Source organism: Mus musculus, chromosome 4 (assembly GCF_000001635.26).
Source record: "Mus musculus strain C57BL/6J chromosome 4, GRCm38.p6 C57BL/6J".
Classification (NCBI taxonomy): Eukaryota; Metazoa; Chordata; class Mammalia; order Rodentia; family Muridae; genus Mus; species Mus musculus.
This window is the reverse complement of record NC_000070.6, coordinates 125,663,088-125,686,748: the sequence shown is the minus strand read 5'-3', so window position 1 is coordinate 125,686,748 and position 23,661 is coordinate 125,663,088. Positions and strand designations below refer to the sequence as shown.

Sequence of the window (23,661 nt, the reverse complement as noted above, 5' to 3'; positions counted from 1 at the left end):
TAGGCCCAGTACACGCGTGACCGAGGCAGTGTGTAAATATGGACCCCAAGCACGCTTGCCAGTATACCGTGTCTCTGCATGTGGCATGTGTGTAGCTGATGGGGACTGGTTCTTCTGCTGTGTGGACTGCTTAGATACAATCTGTTTGCCATGTTTTCAGCTACTCGTTAGGCCACGCGGTGCACTTGGGTCTGGTCTGCCATCCCAGGTGCTCAGCTCAGGGGTGTGCATTCCTGAGCAACGGCCAGGCTTCTCCAAGCCTATTCTGGGAATGAGAGTTGCAATTACTGTATCTCAGTGTCACTGGCATGGACCAGAAGGAGGACTGGGTGATTTAAGCCCAGGGGGAGGGGCATAGAACATTCTGCAGGGACAAAGGATCTGTGCTGCGGGAGGATGGGGTGGGGCTGAGGAAGTATCATGAACCATACATAGTAATCCAAACCTTGGGTCTTCTGAGCCAAAGAGGGCTTGCCTAGATTCCTATGGTCTCCAGCTTGGCCCAGAGCTTTGGCCCAGGAGCAGCCTTACCTGGCGATGACGAAGAGGACACAGCTGACACCCAGGTAGGCAAGGAGCACGTACATCCAGATGTCCGGGGACAGGGGGTTGAGGAAGGAGAAGACACTGGGGTTGGTGCCATTGGGCTTGCGGTATAAGATGCTCACTCCAAGGGTCATAAAAGGTTTAGAGAAGTCAATGGCCTTCTCTCGGACATGGGTGATGGTCAGGGGAGCCACAGCCAGATCTGCTTTCTGTAAAGAGACCATAGACAGATGGACAGACAGACAGTGAGCAAAGCCTTGGGATAGATGTGTTGGAGAACCCACTCATGGATCATGGGTTGAGACAGTGCTAGCAGCCTTAGTACAAGGTCATTAAACTACTCCTCTGTGTGTGTGTGGGTGCACATGTGTGTGCGTGTGCATATGCATGGCGATGAATGTGTAGGTGTGGAGGCCAGAGGACAACCTTGGCTTCAATTTCTCACTTGCAAGTGACCTTGCTTTTTTGATTATGAGCCTTAGCCTTTAGGTGAGTTCCTTGCCTGGAACTCACCAGTAGGCTAGGTTGATGGGTAACCAAACTCCGGGAATTTGCCTTCTTCTGCCTCCTCAGCACTGGGATCATTAAGTGTGTGCAACCACACCTGGCCTTTCCTCCGACATTGGTTTTGGGGATAGAACACAGGTCCTTGACTGAACTATATCTCCAGCCCACGTTTTTGCAGTTCAACGTCAACATGGACTGACCCTCGTAGCTGGGCCATGCCCAGGTTATGGGGGAGACAAGGACGCACAACAATACAGGCCAACATAAGCTTCGTTCTCCAGGAGCCGATGACTTTGAAGGAGAGTCTGTGACAAAACCAGACGGATAATGGAAACCCGTGAGGTCTCCAGACAGTGCCGTGTCAAATGAACGAGCTCAGCTATCGCCAGTTAGAACACAAGGATCACACGAAGTCCACAGCTCTTGTCACTGAGCTCCCCACTCGCAATCCCTTCTTGACCACTTCAGCCCACTCAGCATGGTCATTAGATCCCAAAACCTACTCAAAAGCTAGTCAGACAAGATAGTGCCCTCCTTGGAGACTGGGGAGATGGCTCAGTTGGCAACATGGTTGCCATGAGAGCACGAGAATCTGTGTGTGGATCCCCAACATTCACAGAAAAAGCTGTTCACCAAAGACAGTTCATAATCCAAGAACTTGGGTTACAGACCCACAGAGCTCTATGGTCAGCCAATTGAGCCAGTTGGCCAGCTCCGGGTTCAAAGAGAGCTCCTGTCTCACAAAGTAAGGTAGAGAGCTACTGAGGAAGAAAATTGATGCTGTTACACGTGTGTATATCACACACACACACACACACACACACACACACACACACACACACACACACACAATCATTATCATCATCATCACCATCCTTAGAAGGTATGAGTGGACAGGAAACTGAGGGGGTAAGTCCAAGGCCTCACTATCAGGGATAATGTGGAGACAGGAGGGAAACCTAGAGATGGGATTTGTTAATATAGGTCATTACATCACAAATTTAATAAGGGATGTTCTAAAACTAGGTCTGAGCTTTTCCTGATTAATAATTAAAAGGATCTTCCCCCCACATCTTATCGGCAGCTCTCTTGATCCAAGGCCCCACAAAGCACGGTGCCGTCCCTACGCCCATTTCTTCACGTGGCCTTCAGTGCCTTCTCTCTCTGAGTCTTCCCATTGTTCACACTATTTCATACATGCTGCCTCCTCCAGAGCCTCCCCGGCACCCTTCAATTCTTGATTCTCATAACATTCATTCTATCCCCATGGAAGGTTGGCACTGCTCAGTGTGCATGGCTGCATGTCAGCAGGCATGTAGCTTATGGACTCACAGGCTCCTGGCATGCTAGGGCTGTGGCTGACCCGCTGTTCCTTCCTCCTCTCAAAGCTCCCTCCGAGGCTCTGCAATATTTAGTAGTGCTTTTCTGGAGAAGGCTGCCTCTTAGGCTTCTGTGGGTATTTGTGTCTCAAATTGTGAAACAAGTTATTACTTCCCTTCCTAGCATGGCCACAACTGAAGGAAAGAGAGATCCTGAAGGCCATTACTGATGACCCTCTGTCAGGAGGGAGCATGCTTTGGAAAGACCTTGCCAAGGCAATGCCTCTAGGCCAGACACAGACACTTGCTGTCTTGACCTGTCCACCCACCCACCAACTCACCTACTTATCCATCCACCCACTAGCTCTCTATCCATCCTTCCATCTACCCATCTACTTGGTCCCCAATTAGATCCCCCTATCTATTCATCCATTATCTATCCATCCTTCCAGTCACCTACAACCAACTTATCCATTTATCTATCCATCCATCCACCTGTCTATACCATAACATCCATCAGGGCATCTACCTACCTGCCCACCCATATTCTTACCCACCCACTATTTTATGAGATCCACCAGGAACGAGAGAGACAGCTGTCACTAACAGATACGGTTTTTGCTATCACCGCTCTTAAGGCCTAGTTGGGGACATGGGTTTCAATCAAAGTGTTTATCAAATCAGCACTAACTGAGACTCTACTTATCTCAGAACAGGAATAAGTACTTCAATAGAAATCACAACAGCAGATAAGGGCTGACATGTGTGAAACTTCAGTCTAGACCACTCTGTGGGTACCGCAGGCTTGGGAGACCTTGGAGATGCTCTGATACTGCTATCCTCAGTGTTTGTCCTTCTTACTCCTATTTCTTTCGGGGCTCAAAGATTTGATGAACTTCAAGATCCAGGGAAATGCCAGTAGGATGTCCCATGGGATAAAAGGCATGTGCCACCAAGACTGATGCTCACCTGCGTTGGGACCTGGAACCTACGTGCTAGGGAAAGAGCCAACTCCCACAGGTTGTCCTCTAACCTCTAAACATGGGACATGGCTTGTATACATGAGCCTGTACCCACATGCACATCTGCAAATTATAAAAATAAATGTGAAACCAACCGACCTCATGGAACACAGAGAGGAGACGCATGGGAAAGGCTCATTACATTGAAACCTTTTACAGATTTTTGAGGATGTAAGTTAGAACGTGCCTGGCTTTATAGGCACCGAAAAGAGGGACAGGGCCACTGTCCTAGCTCCCAGATGCCTCTCAGGTCAAGGTTTGAACAAATGGACGATGGATGGGGGTGGAGGGAGGGATGAAAACTGTCTAATAAACACCTGATCAAGACATACTGTGTTCAGACACTGGCCCAGACGGGATGCAGGAATGAACCACAGACCTGGCCCCGTGGTCCCCTGCTTTAGGTGTAGACACGAGTACTGAGTAGCACAGGAGATGAGGAGAGCACCCTGAAGGACTTCTTCAGTCCTAAATCTTCTGCAGTGATGGTGTGAGAGAGATCTAGTGGCCCTTTGATTGTAAATCCCTGCCTTCCATAGCCCAGTGCCTCCAGAGTATACTGTATTGGGAGGCTGTGTTTGACTCCAAAGGTAGAATGCACTTGGACTCTGGCTGGTCTCACGGTATGGCCCCTGGGTTTGCAGTGGCTTCTTCGATAGAACCCCCAAGTCCATGGTGGGGGCTCCTCCTTGGATTTTTGACAGCAAGCTATCTGAGTTCAAGCCGTACGAGGTCAATGCTAATTTCACAAGAATGTCCCAGGAGCTGGCGAGGAAGCCAGCCGCAGGCCCCAGCCCAGTCTTTCTCGGAGCCTTCAGAACCTCCCTTCCACTCTTTTACTGCTTCCTGGCTCTAATGGGGTTGGGCAACAGTGTTGTCTACGGCAGTCTGTGCCTACGGCAGCAAGGTAATTGGCCAACATGACCTTCTCTAGGAGTTCAGATGCGTGTTCTCCCTTGGGCTTCAGGAAGGCTGGTATTCTCCACTTCATTTTTGGCTTAGGCAGAAAATACTATATTTCACTGTTGGTAACGATTTCCCCGAAAAAGGCATTATTTTGTCCAACTTCCCTGGAAAGATTGGAACAGATGTCAAGTCTTCGCGGTTTCGGTTCATTACTCAGAATGAAAGGCCCGGTCTTGGCGGCTCTTCCCACTCACGCGTACTTCTTTCCAGTGTGATTCGTGAAATCACAGGCTGTCAGAGCTGGACGACAGACCTGCAGGAACAGCTGCTCCAACCCCATGCTTTATTACAGGGGGAAACTGAGGCTTGGAGAAGCTGTTTGTCCTTTGTTCTCAGGTTCCCGAAATCATGACCTTGAAGAAAATCAAACCGCTGACCTGTCCCCAAATCTTATAGGTGACATTTTCCCTTTCCTGTCTCACTAAGGACCTGTCTGTACTTCTTCTAAATGTCTAGGCCAGTCAGCAGGCCTTCTTAGGACATTGTTTTACCCTGTAAGTAGCTTTCTACTTACCAAGATTTGATTGGGATGCACCCAATTCTAGTCTTGCTCAGCATTCTTTCCACACACGAAGCCATTTGATCTTGTCTACCTGGTTCCAGCCCCAGATCTCAAACTGATGACAAGAAGTACTCAACAACTCCAGCTCTGTATTTTGACCCCTGATATCCAATTATCCTGATGTTAGCCTGGACCCTGAACTTGTTCCCATTATAAAGCTTGAGCCAGCTCCTACCGGAATGGGATGGATCTTAGTTCTGGCAACTTGTCACTAATCGGTCTTCTGGTCTTCTTTTTAGAGAATAAGGTCTAGTCCCCAGGCCCTGGCCACAGCTCACTCCCTGCTTTGGGTGTCTTGTTGGCACTTCCTGTTGGATTCTCCAGTATGGTCACCACTGGTTCTATATCTCTATTCTCCACCTCATGCTGGGAGGAACCCCCAGAGTGCCCAGATAGTGAACTATTAAATTAAAATAGCAAGACCTGCCATCATTACAGGATGCTGCCTACAGGCCAAGCATCGCTAAGTGCCTCATGAATTCCTCCCTAGAGCCCCAGGAGGCAGCAGACATTGCCACATTTTAGATGAAGGATTGGTGGCTGGAGCAGGCAGAAATGCTTGTTCAAGCTGGTGAGTGGCCAAGTCAGTTCTAGTACTCAATTCACTATGACCTTAAAATCCAACACGGTGTTGTACGAGTCAAATACCGTGGGGTGAAGTGACAGAGGCAGGCAGTCTCAATTACATTCCAGTTCTGTTACTGTGACCTAATTTGGAATAAGGTCTTGTGGATTATATTCTTAGAGAACAAAGTCACCAAGGTAAGATGGCATCATACTGAATTAGGGTAGCCCCCTCCTAACAACTGGTGCCCTTATAAAAGACATAGATATGCAGAGACGAGTGTGTGACAATGGAGACAGAAATGAGGAAAAGGCAGGCACAAAGCCAAGAAGCACCAAGGGATGCTGGCCACATCAGAACCTGGGAGGATGGAGCCCACTCACCTTCAGAACCTCTGAAGGGAAGCAATGCCACTGACACCCTGATTTCTCATTTCTGCCCAAGGAGAGGACACATTTCTGTGGTTTGAAGGCACCTGGTTTGCTATCACTTGGTATAGCAGCCCAAGAGAACTCATACACCTGTCCCTTAGACCCTGTGTGGGATGCAGAGAGCTCTTCTACCATCTACTCTTGGGTCCCGTTCTGAGCCCTGTGCTGCATTCCCATACACATGAATGTCACTTTGGCTTCTGACTACACCTGTCACCGGGGCTTTGCTGGGATTTCTTTTGTAGCATTTGATGGGGTTTGGAGTTCTACAGCCATCCAGATCCCTCTTCTACCTCTATGGTGTCCAAGAAAACAAGCTCCATTCCTGACAACCACAAAGCAACTCGACTCATCCTGGAGTTCTGCCTGCTGGCTCCCTCCCATGTCTCTAGTATTGGGTGTTATAGCTCGGATATAAAGTATGCCCCAGAAGGTTCATATGTTGAAGACTTGTCCCAAGTTGTGAATCTATCATTGGGATCCCTCACGACCGGATACTGAGTGCCTTGATCTTATTAATCCACTGATAGATTTGCACTGTAATAGTATTACTGGAAAGAGAAGCTTCACTGTGGGAGTTTGTGTCTATAAAGGGTCTTTTGTCTCTGTTTCTCAGAAGCCAGGAGGCTACAAGCCTCTGCCCCATGCTCCCGTGGTCATGATGCCCTTCCTGCTTCACCACAGGGCAGCAGGGCAAGCGGAGCAAGCAGCTGGATTTTCTGAAACCGTGAGCCAACTCTAACCCTCCACTTAGGTGTTTCTCTCTAACACTTGTCATGCAAGTGTGAGGACTTGAGTCTGGATTCCCAGAGCCCTCACAGAAAGCCAGGCTTGGACGCACACATCTATACGTGAGATCAGAGGGAGAGACTGGAGAACCCTGGGAAGTTCGTGGTTCAGCTTGGAGTATTCAGCAGTGTACAAGAGACTCTGTCTCCCACAAACTGGAAGGTGAGGACCAGCATCCCCTTCATGTCCTCTGACCCCCACGTGTACACCAATGGCACGAGCGTGCCAGCACTCATGCACGCGCGCACACACATTTATTTTTTAAATGTATTTCTGTTTGTCAGTGATAAAAACTTGATTCACACAGGAGCATCCTCAGCTTCTGCGTTATCCAAGTGCTGTTTCTCTACCTAGATGCTTTCCATCCAAGCTGAGGAAACAAGGTACCTCACGTAGAGCCTGGGTAGCAACCCGATAAAGCATCGTCTGGGCCTCCCACATGTCTGAACAGACCCAGACAGGTGTGAGTAACATCCCAAGTACCAGCTGCCAGCCCTGCCTCTACGATTCACCCCCAGAGCTGCGGCAGCCTTGATGGCTGACTGAGCAATGATGTGTGTGCCTTTCCCAGGCCTGGAGAATGGCCCCAGTCCTGCTTCCCCGAAGGCTCCATACTGTGCCAGTGTCTATCAAGAAGAATGGCAGGTTCAGTCTGCCCCAGTCACCAGAATCCAGGGTAGATGACCCATCTTCTGCCACTTTGAGTCCTCTCCCCAAATTCCTGGTAGTGGTATTAACCCAAATGGGTGGGGCCTGCTCTAGCAGCGCCCAAGGGGGCTGGGGCTGGAACCCCGCCTCTTTGAAGTAGGCTAGATTCCCCATCATACACCGGACAGTGCTCGCTCTTCCCTGCATTGCTCCATGCTGCTCTGATCACAACAGAACTTTTCTTTATAAGCTATTGTTTAATCTCTGCCTTCCCTGTCAGTATATAAACTCCAGGAGGGCGAGGATTAAGCTTGTTCCCTTCACTGAAGTGCCTCTCGCCTCTCCTCTCGGGGATTAGTGCAGAGCCCGACATAAAGAGGAGGCTCCAGGAAATTTTGTTAGAAAAACAAACATTAGAATATCCACCCAAACTGACCACCTGAGTTTGATCCCCAGGGCCCACAGGGTCGAAGAAGAAAACTGACTCCTGTAAATTGTCATGTGACCTCTACATACTTGCTGTGACACACACACACACACATACACACACACACACACACACTGATTCTGGTCTCAGTTTCCCAACTCTGCATACATATTTTTCCTGAAGTTAGATTGACTCGACCATTTGACCCGTGTTTTCCCAGAATAGGAACTACTGCTTATGGTGGCCCTGATGGGTCAATCTACAAAACTGTTCCTCTCTCCTTTGATTGCTCAACAGATCCCAGCACAGTCTCCACCTGCCTTCAGGCTCACCTTGGGGAGGTTCTGGAAAGATCTTCAGTTCTTTAGAGCAACCTGTCACTGCCTTGGGGGCAAACTGGCTGATGGTGTCCCTGTTGCCTGTTTTCCCTTGCTCTCACTTGACTCTGTCCCTCAGTGAGGTGAACCTCCATCATGACTTGCTTTGAAGTATGTGCCCTGGCTCAGGGCTAGGGACAGGCTTGGGTCCCCTTCTCTGGCCTTGCAGACAGGGCATGGGACTCAGGCACATGGGCCAGAAGCAAGGCCTGCTTCTGGGAAGAAAAGAGACAGCACACAATCCAAGCAGTAAGGGTGTGTCTCTGTCACCTGCTATCCCTGTCACATCTGCAGGCTGGGGGACCAGTGCTCACAGTCCTGTGGCCATGACTTCTGCAGAGTATGTCTTCCCGAGTCCTGTGTTTCTTCATCATATTCATTACCACAGTCTGCATTCTAGGGACCAGAAATGACCTCATGTCCTCCTTGGGTGCAGACCAAGGGGACAGCAATGACATCCTTCTGCCTTGCATGAGTCTCTCAGCCCTTCCTCTAGGGTAATGGTTCTCAACCTCTGGGTCTCAACCCCTTTGACAGATCTCTATCTCCAAAAAGGTTTACATTGCCGTTCTTAACAGGAGCAAAATTACAGTTATGAAATAGTAACAAAAATAATTTTATGGTGTGGGGGGGTGTCAGCAGAACATGAGGGGACTGTATTAAAGCGTTGCAGCTGAAGGGTGAGAACCACTGCTCTTGGGCTTTCTGGGGTGGGTCACAGCAGGTCCCCACTCTCTCAATCCTCAGGCTCTGTCTAGATCTGTCTAGAAGTCAGAGAAGCTCTCCTGACCAGCTACCTCCCATATTTGCAGCATCATCCTAGCTGGAGACTCAACCCAATCTCCGGCTTAGATGAATTTACTGTGGCTGGAGACTCACATCCGTTATCTGTTTATTTCCAATGCTAGAATGCAACATCCTGAGGCTCAGGGGAGGGGCCTTGCCTATGTTTACTCCTGCATCCACAGAACACAGCACGAGGCCTTGAGTGAGTTACTGAACTTCTTGACCACACTAGAAGGCTCTAAAGATGCCACCCGGCAAGACCCTCTTTACAATGATGTTCTCAGAAGTGCGCTGAGCCATGGAGGGTGTCTTCTGTGACACCCTGAGCCAGCTGACAATGTTGACAGTGAGCACTGCGGTGACCAGCAATCCTAGAACTGGCATTCTGAACAGTTCACATAAATCTGACTAGAGGGGGAGACAGGTATTGGAAAATCCCCAAATGTCAACTGTCAGATCCTCCATCTGTGGTCTATGTACAAGCCTCCTAGGCTGAGAACTCCTGACAGTTTGACAGTGGTCTCTCCTATGCCTGAGACAGCTCTGTGATTCCCCAAGTCCCCGGGGAGGGCACTGATTCTGACTCTGAGGATGGCTGGCTGGACAGGTTTCCCTGTATCATGATACATATCCCGTACTACCACCCCTAAAGGAATCCTTTGTTTCTCATTCCCTCATGTGCACAGGGTGGGGATTTCCAGGCCTTCCGATCTGCCTGCACTGAAGACCACTGTGCACTTAGCTACAGCCTCAGTCAGTCCCTGATTGTGGGAGACTTCAGCAACCTTGGCTGTGGCCATCTCAGTAAACACCCTATGCGAGCCTGAAGACCTCTTCCTTCTCCAAGTCACAGACAAACAAACCCGAGTCACTGTCCTCTGCTTTAGTCTCCTCCAGGCACCTCCATCTTCCTTTTGCACCAGTGGCTAAAGACCTGATGGTATTTTGCTTGTCAGATCCATTGCTTCTTTCTGGCTTGGTCACACCCACACCTAATGACACTCCCATCCCAGCCTGCCGCCCACCACTGCCGGTCTGTTGTTTGTTAGGACTGGGTTCATACACCCTCATACACCAATCGTATGCAGGTATATTCTAGAAGCATCTAACCCCAGCTCTGGTGACAACTGTTGCAAGGTCCTACATAGTTTCCATGTCCACCAAGTTCAGACAAGCTGCACAAAAGTCAGGGCCAACGCCTAAACCTACCCTTGCCTGTCCTTACCACATGGATGGTCCTGAGACACTGTAGGGCTTGTCTATGGTGCAGAGTCCCAGACCTACCCACTTGCCACTGGTGGCTGGTTGATATTGTCAATTTGACACAATCTAGAATCGCCCAGGAGACGAACCTCTGGGCATCTCTGTGAGGAAGTTTCTAGAGAGGGTTGTTCGTGGTGGGAAGACATGCCCTGAATGTGGGCAGCACCATCCTGTAGGCTCTGGAATGAATGAAAAGGAGACAGCAGGCTGGGAAGTGAGCATTCATTCCCCTTGCCTCCTGACTGTGTGTGCAGCGTGACCAGCTGTCTCAGGCTCCCGATGCCATGCCTCTCCTGCCATGGTGGATCATACCTACAGACTATAAGACCAAACCTCTCCTTCTTCAAGGTTCTTTAGTCACGTGTCTGTGACCGCGATGAGAAAAATAACTAACCCGGTTTCAGTTTTAGCTTCCCTTGCCTGACTCAGTCTTTCCCAGTGTCATCCTCCCTAGAGAAGCCATGACAGGCTTCTGTGTGGCCCTGCCCTCTAAGAGCCCAAGGTGACAGTGGCACTCAAGACCTTTGGGTTGGATGAATAGGCCCATGATCCCCTGCTGGGGAGCCTTCCCGTCACAGCCACTAGACCTGTTTCCCTCTGACCACCTTTTTAGACCACGGAGCTCTCATGTGCCTGGTCCTTGTCTGACCCCTTTGGCAGGCCTCTCCCTAGGCTGAGTTCTAGAGCTAATAGCTATACATGGACTCTCAGCAGGGCACTGTGTCCTTTCTGCTTCCCCTGTCTGCCTGCCTAACTGGTCATCCACAGATTTACTCTGATAGCCTCTTGATCTTCCCCAACACTCTTCAAGTCTAGCTCTGGGCAATCTGTTGCCCTGACAACAGTCCACTTCTGTAGCCATCTGTTTCCCCTGCCCTAACTGCCCTGTTCCTGAAGCATCCTAACCTGTCCTGGGAGAGCTCCCAGCATGCCTTGTGTCCAAGTGTACCAGTCCAGCCTGAAGGAGGTAGATTGGACAGAGCTTCTCTTGGACACAAGAACAGGGTTTGCGTTCCAACACTCGTGCATGCGGGCCAGAGTGAGGATGGCTTATGGTAGGAAAACAATGGGCCCAGTAGATAATGGGGTCACAGATTTGACTTCACCAGACCCTCCTCACGCACAGTTTAGATGGGAAGGTGACCCGCAGCCATGTCTCTGGACACAGTGAGCAGTCCATGCCCTTTTATGAGTCTTTCGCTCACCAGTGCCTGCTTTGCTGAGCAATGGGCAGGCTAAGTGCGCCAGAGACTTCCCGTCTAGAAGAAGAGTCAAGCACAGGGTGCAGTCTCTCCAGGCCGCGTCACTTTCCCTTCTATACTCTGTGGTAGGAGAGTAGAGGGGATGTCTGGGCATTGCTATTTCTTCATAAAGGAAGGGAGACATATCAAGGTTACCTATGACCGCTCTTTGTCCCCTATCTTGATGCAAGCTTACCTAGAAACCAGAGGGAAGTCTATACCACACATTCCAGGCGTGAGTTGGGTCCCACTGACCTCCTTACCACACTCTATAGGCTCTCCTCCTTGCCGGGCTAGGTATCCTGGGCAGTCTTCCCCTTCATCCTCATCTGGCTCCCTCCTTATCCCATGGCTAGCCACCTGCAGAGAACAGGGTCCTAACAGGCCTCAGGTGACTTCTCTAGATGATCTGAAATTGGGAGGGGTGAGGTGTGCGGGGACCAGCATTTCCCCTGAGATTCAAGTTAGAATCCACTGCCTGGTCCTTCACCTCAGCCTTCCCCCATCCCTCCATTCACCAAGCACCAGTCTGCAGCCTTCATGTCCCCTGGATAAGTCTCTACTTCCTTCCCTTCCCACTGTCCCTGTCCTCTCCTCCGGGCCTCTCAGCCACATGCTCAGGCTGACTCCAATTTGACTCGAGTGGAGTAATTTCCCTCTAGAGCCAGGTTGATGTCACCCCTGGCTCCACATCCTCCAGTGGTGCCCTGTAGCTCTCAATAGTAATATTAAATAACTTGTAGCTCAATGATAGGATACTTGCCTAGCATGTGTGAAGAAGTCTCAGGATCCACCCCCAGCATGAAAACAACAACAACAACAACAACAACAACACCCCTCAGCTATCACCGAAGACTCAAGGCTTATATTTCTTGACTTCCTCTCCGCTTGTGGCCTTCCACTGGCTTTGGGCTCTCTCCTTTTGGGTCTCTTCCTTCTCATTCCCCAAGTAGGCTCCTGTGTACTATAGTATCAGAACACAGAAGCTCTAGCTGGCAGGCCAATGGTCCAAGAAAGGTGGTACTTTAGTGTGTGCCTCAATTTCCTCGGAGTTGGATGAATATGTGTCAGCCTCCAAGGCCATCTGCTTAGAGTCAGCTAGGAAAGGTAGAGGTCCTGGACCGCTAGGTCCTAGGTTACATCTTGTCTAGCAGGAAGACTGTGGCTGGAGGGTTACTTCTCTCGCTGGCATCACATCTGAGCACAGGCACGTGTGATGAAGTGAGGGGAGGCTGGACTTGGTATAAAGTGTACTGTGTAGGCCACCTCTCATGTATGAATGCTCACTGAGCGTGAACCAAACCTAAGGCTCTGTGTGCATTTGCAGCTGGGCGAATGGAAGCCAGCGAGGCTGGAGGACTCTTCTCGCGAGAGCCGAAGTAAGCTCAAGCTGCAATCTGAATGGTATTCCCATCGGATTCTAGAGTTGTCAGTGCGAGGATTGAAGGCAGAGAGGTGAGCAGAGACAGCCGCCTGAGAGGGGATGAGGGGGAGTGGGCAGCAAGGATGGAGCCAGGTCAGAAGACACACACAGTTCAATCATAGTTTGCTGCGGTGTGGGTTAAAGGCAATTCGGGAAGGTGAGTGTGTCTGCAGGAGGCGATTGCATCCTCCAGGTGTCCACCACCCACAATGCTGGACTGGAGACCAGCGAGTGCCAGGGACGGATGGTTTAAGTCCTCCTGGTTGGAAGGTCTGCCCAGCACCTCCACATGGACCTGGGGTGGGGTGGGGTAGGAGCAGACACTTCCAGAGGTGGGGATCCATCATCTTTACGCCTCTGTTCGGATCCCTAATAAGGAAGTGATAATATTGCCAAGTCTTTACCAGGCTCCCTATGAGCTAGGGAGAAGACTAATTATCTGACACTAATAAATGGTTATGATGTTATTAAAAATGGCACCAAGCTAGGATTAACAGGCTCATCAATCGTAGGGAATCGGGCTTAACAAGGTTCCCTGTCTGTCCCACCCAGCTTGCTGGCCTTGATGGGTACCGGGTCTCCAAAGCACTGCCCAGCAGGTTGGAGGCTGTGGATGAGGCTCCCCGTGTGTCCACAGTGGAAGGGTGCTGAGGGGCTGGCTGCTGCTGGCTTTCTCATCATGTCCCTTTAGAAAGTCTGCCCTTCATAGTCTATGGGCTACTGAGACGCAGAGGGTGGCTGGCCTGGCGGCTCCACCCCTTCCACGTGTGGTCTTGGCTTTCCCTCTTACAGGATCTCTGTCTTCTTCCTTCCCATCATGCCCTGTGCAAATGCCAGGCTTCAGAGACCCACTCACAAGGCTTTAGGGGAGTGGGAAAAGAGGAGGTGCATCCGGTCTTGCTGGCTCATTTCCATAATAATTACAGTTATTACTAATAACAGTGACAATATGGCCTCCCATCCACGTGGACGCCTGTAGCTCGGAAGCCCCGTCCCATCCATTGTCTTCTTCCAGCCTCACAGTGGGCAGAGGAAAGTGAAGACAGTTATCATCTTTCTCACCATGGAGGCAGGAAACTGGAGCTTGGGGGACACAAAAGGACTCCTGAACAACCCCCCCCTCCCCCAACACTCTCCGAGGAGTAGCTGTGAGGATAAAAATAAGAGCAATGCCATTAAGGACTGATGCCCTGCCAGCGATAGCAAGCACACCTGTTAACTGCATCCTCACAGCGCCCCTGGGAGGTGAGCTCTGGGCACATCATCCCCCTTCACAGGCAAGGGGACACATTCAGAGACTGCCCTGGGACACACAGCCACCAAGTGTCAGCATCTCTCGCCAGGCTTCCATACAAACCATGTCTGACTCAGTAGACCTATGTCAGGCCAGGGGCATTGGTCTACCATGGCAGACTCTGAGTGACTCTTGTTCCTCAGCTTTCCTCCCCACCACGAGCCTCTGAGGTCTCCTTATGGTACCTTCACCAACATCCAGTGGTGACCAAAGCCTGGTGAGGCTGCCTCTACCTGAAGAGTCAGAGCAGTGAGGAGCCCAGACACTAACTGGGATCATAGCACATTGGAGACTGTCAGCCATGAACGTGCCTCCTCTCGGGTCTGGGACCGTGTGGCCTCTCTTCTAGAGAGATGAAAACCCAGGCCCACTTAGGCACAGAGCCTTAAAAGACGCACTGGCTTGGCATCCAGCCCACCACCGAGGCCTGGCTCCTATCTCCCTTCTGCCTCTGCTTCTGCAACTGCATCAGTGGGCTGCCTAAGGATGGGGGAGACCAGGTCTGAGGGTCCATGGCCTCCTTTACTGCAGGCAGGATTTCTTTCAGATAGATATTGCTTCTGTACTGCTGAGGTGCCTGAGATGGAGGTGGGGAATATTTCATCTGTGCCCCGTGAGCCTGACAAACAGTACCTGCCTGTAGTCTTACACCTTATCGGCCCCAGTAGTTACTAACTATGCCTATAGTCAAAGAGAAGATGCTTGTGTGTGTGTGTGTGTGTGTGTGTGACACCTTATCGGCCCCAGTAGTTACTAACTATGCCTATAGTCAAAGAGAAGATGTTTGTGTGTGTGTGTGTGTGTGTGTGTGTGTGTGTGTGTGTGTGACACCTTATCGGCCCCAGTAGTTACTAACTATGCCTATAGTCAAAGAGAAGATGTTTGTGTGTGTGTGTGTGTGTGTGTGTGTGTGTGTGTGTGTATGTGTGTGTGTGTGTGTGTGTGTGCATTGAAGAACTTCCCAACCTCTGCTAATCCTAAAAGCTGGTTCTTGAGCCTCAGATCTGCTGGTCCTGAGCCTGAGCTTCTCAATATGGAGAGTATGTTTGCTGTTAGCATCACATGGGTACCTGTGGCCCTGTGCTGCTGCCCCAGTGCTCCTGGGTGGATACTGAGGTGGCGGTGACTTGAGCATTTCATTAAGGAGGAAGCTATTCAGCTGGGTGACTTGTGCCTGTGCCCATAGCTGAGGGCCCCAATTCCTTTCTTGGCCTCTTCCTCACAGTCTACAGGCCGAGGCTCCTGTCTCGGGTCTCTCTCCCTTCACTCTGCTTGCATGACTCCTTACACCCCAGGTCTTCCCCCTCCAGGCAGAGCGAGAGGTTCTTGGTGCTTCCCAGTACAGTCTCACTCCCTGCTTCATGCTAACCCCAAGCCCACTCCTTATGCCATCTGTCGAACCAACGAACCCACAATGACTAGAGAAGTGACAGATCAGTTTGCATGTCCCTGAGTTGGGTGGCATGTTTGTTAGGGTTCCTCTATCCCAGGGCTGGGATATACTTCAAGGAGCAAATGGCTGAGAGGCTGTAGGAATCCTCCCCATAGCAGGCTCACCAAAGATGCCTTGGGAAGGCCCATCATCAGAGGGGCCAATTTGTGCACATGGTGGGGATGTTGGGAGGTGGACCGCCTAGACCAGGCAGACCCACCAGAGCTGGGCACACTTTGATGGCTCTTGATCAGTCCCCAAGGTCACAACCTTCATCTCCACCTGCCCAGTCTTATACTGTCACCTGCTGGAATGCCCAGATGTTCAAATGGCACTTCACTAGAACCGTCCACCCTGTTCCCATCCCACCCTCCTTGCCCACGCCTTGGCTTACGTGGTCAATGAGTTCCTTGACCATGCCGTTCCACTGGCCTTTGTCATCCTGGGCCCCGTACTTGCCGTCTTCCACCAGCCGGATCTCGTAGGAGAAGCCCAGGATGTGTGCCAGCTCCTTGAGCAAGTCGATGCAGTAGCCCTCAAACCGGTCATTGCCATAAAGGGTCCTATCAGACTTGCGGAACATGACAAAAGGCTCCTCCTGAGGGGACAGAGGGAAAAGAGGTGCTAAGCTAAGTGGCTGAGGCAGTGGGGGGGGGGGCAGGCTCTGTAGCTCAGACTGACCTTGAAATCAATTAGCAGTTAAGCATGACCTTGACCTACTGATCTTGACCCCCACCTCCCAAATGCTGCAATTATAGCCATGTGCCACCATAACTGGCCTGGGTGCGTGCACGTGCACGTGTGCTCATGTGTGTGTGTACATGGCATGTGTGTGTGTGTGTACATGGCATAAGTACATGGGCATATGTGTGCACGCTCATGTGGAGGCTAGAGGTCTAATTTGGGTATCACTGTTCAAGTCCCATCCTTTTTTTTTTACTACTTTCATTTTAATAATAATAAAACATGTATTAAATGAAGAAAATTTTTTTCAATATCCCCTCTAGTCAGACGTGGTGGCTTGGGCCTTCACTCTTAGCACTCTGGAGGCAGAGGCAGAGGCAGAGGCAGAGGCAGAGGCAGAGGCAGAGGCAGAGGCAGAGGCAGAGGCAGAGGCAGAGGCAGAGGCAGGAGGATCTCTGTGAGTTCAAGGCCAGCCTGATTTACACAGAGTCCCAGGTTGGCCAGAGTGGCCATAGTGAAAATCGTCTCAAAAAGGAAAATTGCCATTTTTACAATGTTGATCCTGCCAATCCATGAGCATGGGAGATCTTTCCATCTTCTGAGATCTTCTTTAATTTCTTTCTTCAGAGACTTGAAGTTTTTATCATACAGATCTTTCACTTCCTTAGTTAGAGTCAAGCCAAGATATTTTATATTATTTGTGACTATTGAGAAGGGTGTTGTTTCCCTAATTTCTTTCTCAGCCTGTTTATTCTTTGTGTAGAGAAAGGCCATTGACTTGTTTGAGTTAATTTTATATCCTGCTACTTCACAGAAGCTGTTTATCAGTTTTAGGAGTTCTCTGGTGGAATTTTTAGGGTCACTGATATATACTATCATATCATCTGCAAAAAGTGATATTTTGACTTCCTCTTTTCCAATTTGTATCCCCTTGATCTGCTTTTGTTGTCGAATTGCTCTGGCTAGGACTTCAAGAACAATGTTGAATAGGTAGGGAGAGAGTGGACAGCCTTGTCTAGTCCCTGATTTTAGTGGGATTGCTTCAAGCTTCTCACCATTTACTTTGATGTTGGCTACTGGTTTACTGTAGATTGCTTTTATCATGGTTAGGTATGGGCCTTGATATCTTGCCAAAAGCAATCTACAGATTCATTGTAATCCCTATGAAAATTCCAACTCAATTCTTTAACGAATTAGAAAGAGCAATCTGCAAATTCATCTGGAATAACAAAAAACCTAGGATAGCAAAAACTCTTCTCAAGGATAAAAGAACCTCTGGTGGAATCACCATCCCTGACCTAAAGCTTTACTACAGAGCAATTGTGATAAAAACTGCATGGTACTGGTATAGTGACAGACAAGTAGACCAATGGAATAGAATTGAAGACCCAGAAATGAACCCACAAACCTATGGCCACTTGATCTTCGACAAGGGAGCTAAAACCATCCAGTGGAAGAAAGACAGCATTTTCAACAAATGGTGCTGGCACAACTGGTTGTTATCATGTAGAAGAATTCGAATCGATCCATTCCTATCTCCTTGTACTAAGGTCAAATCTAAGTGGATCAAGGAACTTCACATAAAACCAGAGACACTGAAACTTATAGAGGAAAAAGTGGGGAAAAGCCTCGAAGATATGGGCATAGGGGGAAAATGCCTGAATAGAACAGCAATGGCTTGTGCTGTAAGATCGAGAATCGACAAATGATACCTCATGAAACTGCAAAGCTTCTGCAAGGCAAAAGATACTGTCAATAAGACAAAAAGGCCACCAACAGATTGGGAAAGGATCTTTACCTATCCTAAATCAGATAGGGGACTAATATCCAATATATATAAAGAACTGAAGAGGGTGGACTCCAGAAAATCAAATAACCCCATTAAAAAATGGGGCTCAGAATTGAACAAAGAATTCTCACCCGAGGAATACCGAATGGCAGAGAAGCACCTGAAAAAATGTTCAACATCCTTAATTATCAGGGAAATGCAAATCAAAACAACCCTGAGATTCCACCTCACACCAGTCAGAATGGCTAAGATAAAAAATTCAGGTGACAGCAGATGCTGGCGAGGATGTGAAGAGGAACACCCCTCCACTGTTGGTGGGATTGCAAGCTTGTACAACCACTCTGGAAATCAGTCTGGCGGTTCCTTAGAAAATTGGACATAGTACTACCAGAGGATCCAGCAATACCTCTTCTGGGCATATATCCAGAAGATGTCCCAACCGGTATGAAGGACACATGCTCCACTATGTTCATAGCAGCCTTATTTATAATAGCCAGAAGCTGGAAAGAACCCAGATGCCCCTCAACAGAGGAATGGATACAGAAAATGTGGTACATTTACACAATGGAGTACTACTCAGCTATTAAAAAGAATGAATTTATGAAATTCCTAGGCAAATGGATGGACCTGGAGGGCATCATCCTGAGCGAGGTAACCCAATCACAAAGGAACTCACACAATATGTACTCACTGATAAGTGGATACTAGCCCAAAACTTAGTATACCCAAGATATAAGATACAATTTGCCAAATGCATGAAACTCTAGAAGAATGAAGACCAAAGTGTGGACACTGTGCCCCTTCTTAGAATTGGGAACAAAACACCCATGGAAGGAGTTACAGAGACAAAGTTTGGAGCTGCGACAAAAGAATGGACCATCTAGAGACTGCCTTATCTAGGGATCCACCCCATAATCAGCTTCCAAACGCTGACACCACTGCATACACTAGTAAGATTTTGCTGAAAGGACCCAGATATAGCTGTCTCTTGTGAGACTAGGCAGGGGCCTAGCAAACACGTAAGTGGATGCTCACAGTCAGCTATTGGATGGATCACAGGGCCCCCAATGGAGGAGCTAGAGAAAGAACCCAAGGAGCTAAAGGGATCTGCAACCCTATAGGTGGAACAACATTATGAACTAACCAGTTCCCCGGAGCTCTTGACTCTAGCTGCATATGTATCAAAAGATGGCCTAGTCGGCCATCACTGGAAAGAGAGGCCCATCGGACACACAAACTTTATATGGCCCAGTACAGGGGAACACCAGGGCCAAAAAAATGAGAATGGGTGGGTAGGGAAGTGGGGGGGAGGGTATGGGGGACTTTTGGGATAGCATTGGAAATGTCATTGAGGAAAATACGTAATAAATAAAAAAATAAAAAGGAAAATTGCCTTAAAAAGAGAATTACTTGTGTTTCTGTAATCAGAATTGACCACTTGAAGTTCATTTTGCTTCGGTGGGATGGCGTGGACACCACAGAGCAATCTGGGTCATACACCCTGTTCTTGAGGCAGGGTCTATCACTGGTCTGGCACCTGCTGAATAAACTAGACGTTCTAACTGCAGAACCGTAGGGATTCACATCTCTGTCTCTCCAGCACTGAGATTTCAAGGCTGAGCCACCACCCCTGGCTTTCTGTATGGTTCTAAGACGGAACCTAGGCCCTCCTGCTTGCTCTGTAAGCCCTTTCCTACGGCTCATCCCATCTCCTCAGGCCCTGGAGTTTTGTCTTTCTGACACCATTTCAAATGGCTTGGACCTTGGACCAACAGCCTAGAAGCAAGTCCAGGGAGAGTCTATGTTCTGAAAGCCAACCTGGTGGCTTGCAATGGCATCTCCAGGGATTGATCTCAGCACAAGGGGATAGGGCCCTGCTGCTACTGACTGACATGGTTGCTAGTGGCCCAGAACTGTCAAGAGGTGGGACAGGACTACCTGATTCTATAGTACAGGTTTTCTACTGTAGCAGTGTTCTAAACCAGCATGAGCCTGACCTTAGAACCTGTTAAAGAATCACTCTTGGGCCCCACACTAGACCCATCCAGGCAGGAGCTGCTGGAAGTTTTGTGTCCAATCAAGCTAGAGGACCATGCAGGCAAAGCCCTCCATCAGTTACAGCGACTTCTCTCCTTGCCCCAGATTAGACAGGTTAACAAACTAGTTAATGTTTGGGACACCCCTCCTTCCTAATACCACTGTTTTAAGGTCCCCTCAGCACCCATGTCAGGATCTGACAGTAAGCCATCAGTGGCTACAGTGGTAACTTCATCTGTAGGTGGCTGTGCTGTCCCGGGCATCAGCAGGTCCTCAAGAAGGCAGTGTGTGGGTCCAGGGCTGTTGGTCCTGTGTCAGTCACCTCTTTCCAGGTGGAAGGCATAGAGTAAGGCTTAGCGCTATCTGATTTTTCAAAAACACACTCCTTCCTGGCTGCGCCACAAATGAAGAACTAAGAGAAGAGGCAGGAAGCTGAGGCTGGGGAGAGGACCTGAACTAACAGCATCCGGTTGGGGGTGCCTGGAGGCAACAAGATCCAGATGTCCCAGAATCCAGGTCAGAGTGCTGGTCCTTGATTCTGTGGACTCAGGCACCCATCCCCCACTCGTTCACAGCCCTCTGTGTTGAAGTCTAGAGTGGTTGAGCTGAATCACCTCAACTCCCCACATTTATTGAATTACTACTGTGTACCACGTGCCATTTTTTTGACTCCTGACAGTCTGTTTCGTTTAAGTCTTATTAGGATGCAAAATAGATGATCTTATCACCATGTAATACACGAAGAAACAGACTCAGAGAGGGTCATACATTACCCAAGGCCACACAGCAGTTGAAAATAGTTCCAAGGAGCCCAGTTTCAGATGGACCTAGCCAAGCAGCACACCCACTCACTCCTTTCTGTCCCTAGACTTAGACCGCCCTGACTTAACCTGCTCTTACAGGTTCTGAGCTCAGGCTGAGAGCTACTATCTCATCTGCTTTGGTCTCCTGGACCCCCTTCCTCAGTCCTGACCCCATTCTCTGTCCTGGCCTGCTGGCCACCTTCCCCACACCCTGCTCTTATCTAAATGCCTCTCCTCCTAGCTGAGCGCAGTCCTCTAACAGAATACTTGCCCACAATAGCACTAGCACTTATTGAGAGGGGTCTCAGTCTCTCCCTATTGACAGGACCATTTTCTTGCGCCCATGGGCCCCTGGGATGGGGTGGGAAGCAGAAGGCTCTGGTGACCATTGTTGGATGTCCTCAAGGAGCAGAACCTGCCAGTGTCTCAACCCAGGTTCCTGCTATGGCAGATGGGCTCTGTTCGTTTACCCTGGTCCCCCAGTTTCCCAGTGTACTGCCCCACCTTACAACAGAGTCTGCTCAGGCTCTGGGGACTCCTTCTGGGTTTTGAAGACAGAAAGTGTCTCAACCTACAAGAGGTTCCTGACCACCCGGGGAGTCTGAGGACAATGCTTTCAAGACTAATCACATGGGAAGGTAGACCTTTGGGTTAGTTCCACCCTGGACCTCAGGGCCTCTGGTGCTACCCCACAGCCAGGCAAGCAGCTCAACATGGGGGAGGGGAAGCACAGGTGGGCCTGGGTCAGGGGCTCAGGCAGAATGAAGGCTGACCCTCTGACCTTTCCTCAGGTAATATGCCCCCCCCCCCGCCCTGGGGATGTCCTGGAGAGAGGGGGCATGGTGCGCTGTCAGCCCATTTACCCCTCTACTTGTGTTCTTATGCAGTGAGCAGGCTACACTACTGTACTTAGTGGTCCTGACCTCACTTAGCATCGCCAGAGAACTAGAGGGAAGTTGTCGTCTTTCCCAGGGAAATTGCCAGGTCAGAGGGAGATCCCCACTTCCTTCTGTAGAATGGAGATTCTAACAGAGTAGGAGTAAGACGACCCCGCCTAGGGAAAGCACTTAGTGCCTGGCGAGTGAGCGTCGGCTGCCAATATCACCACTACTACTGTTCTTATTATTACTGTCCATGCTCATCCTTCCTTCCCACATACTCTCTGCCCAGTTACTTCAGTGAGCTTTCCCTCTTAGAGGCCACGCCCGAGGCCATCAAAGGGTAACAGTCAAGGCCACCAGCAGAAGTGAAGGCAACAGAATGGGATGGGGGCCCCTGAGATGTCTCCCTTCCTGACCCCGCCCCCTCCACGGCCTTAGCCTCTAAAATTAGCACTTCATTTGCGAAGCCACCACAGTCCCAGAATCTATACATCTCCATCTAAATACGCTGCCTTCGGAGCAGCTGCAAAATGCCATTAATTTCGGGAAGTGCTTTGCGGATGGCATACATATTTAACAGCTGAAGCCCAGGGCATTAAAATGGTGTTCGCCTTAGTGATGCGTCTCCAGTCCAGCAACATTTCCTAGGGGGTAATTCTCAACTCCGAGACTACTTATTCATGGACTATTTCACAATTTATTACTGGAAATGTCCAGACAGCCAGTTCACCAGCTTCCTCAGCTGCTAATCGATTGCTCAGTGAAGGTGCCCTCAATTTCATAACTTCATGCTCTCCTATTGCTCCGGGAGAAGAGCCGTGGGAACAAGGGTAATATTTCTCCTTAACAAGTCACCGAAAACAGGGGTCCAGAAAAATAACCTTTCCCGACTTTCAGTCACAGGCTTCATCTGGGTTTGCTACAATCACTTAGCAATAGAGAGGCCAGGCCTAGAGCTAAGCTTCTCTGAGACACAGGGCCAGAAGGTTGAAAGAGGAGGCAGGGAGGGGGCAGCTCCCAGAGGAGACAGATTCAGGGATTGGCCATCTGAAAGCTGGGTCCCCAGTGCCCTGACTTAGGCCATGCCTCATGTGCGCATGTATACACACAGTTCTGTCTGCCTGACCCTGCTTGGACACACAGACGAAGTACCCTGACCTGAGGCCTTGGCTGCTGCAGTACAGAAGGAGATAGGGTGTTCAGAATCCTATTTCTCCAGTGGGAGGATCCAGAATGGCCCCTGGCCTGGTCTTCCTGGCCTACATTCTGGTCTTGGCTTTCCCTTCTCCAGCGTGCCGGGGGTCAGCTGGCCCTGTGGTTGAGTAAACGTGGGTCACGGTGTGCACACCGACTATATTGGTGTGTATCCAGAAGCCATCTGGAGCCCCTCCTCAGAATTCACATGCACCCACGTGCATCCTAATTGCCAGTCACACATTCACAGCCCAAAGTACCTTGAACCTTCAAAAGCAGGGCCCCGGGAGCACACTGCCTAAGCTTGCTTGGTGTGAGCTGAGGTTTGAGTGCATGCATTTTTCATGAGAGCGTGGAAGAGCAGAGCCAGAAGAGAGGCTGGGGAGAGTGCTGGGGGAGGCTTCCAGCTTTAGAATAGGGGGGAATCTGGCTTGTGATCTGAGTATCCAGAGGGCACAGTCAGATCCGTGTCTCTTTGTCCATCCAGGACAATGCATCTTGAGGACCTAACCGCAGAGGTTTAGAATCGCGACTAGAAGGTGGGGTTGGGACGCTCATGTAGGCTGCTGTGGCCTGCCACACACCAGGACGAAGGGACTCCTTCTCACAAGGGCTTTCCCCTCCAGGTCCTAGTCCCCAGGGGCTGAACAGTTTGATGTTCTGATTCTGTGCCTT

The 23,661-nt window shown here is 49.8% G+C and overlaps 1 protein-coding gene across 3 annotated transcripts in view; it reads right to left on the bottom strand.

Annotated features, from left to right (window-relative positions):
• The window catches only part of Grik3 (glutamate receptor, ionotropic, kainate 3), a 223,915-nt gene that overhangs the window by 27,425 nt on the left and 172,829 nt on the right, over positions 1-23,661 (bottom strand). For 2 of the 3 annotated variants that reach the window (XM_006502772.3, NM_001081097.3), the window contains exons 10-11: positions 15,993-16,196; positions 532-755 (exon numbers count right to left, since the gene is read on the bottom strand). In XM_006502772.3, the coding sequence (XP_006502835.1) occupies positions 532-755; positions 15,993-16,196 (428 nt within the window). The remainder of the gene's footprint in view (positions 1-531; positions 756-15,992; positions 16,197-23,661) is intronic. The other variant, XM_017319980.2, reaches the window with a different exon arrangement.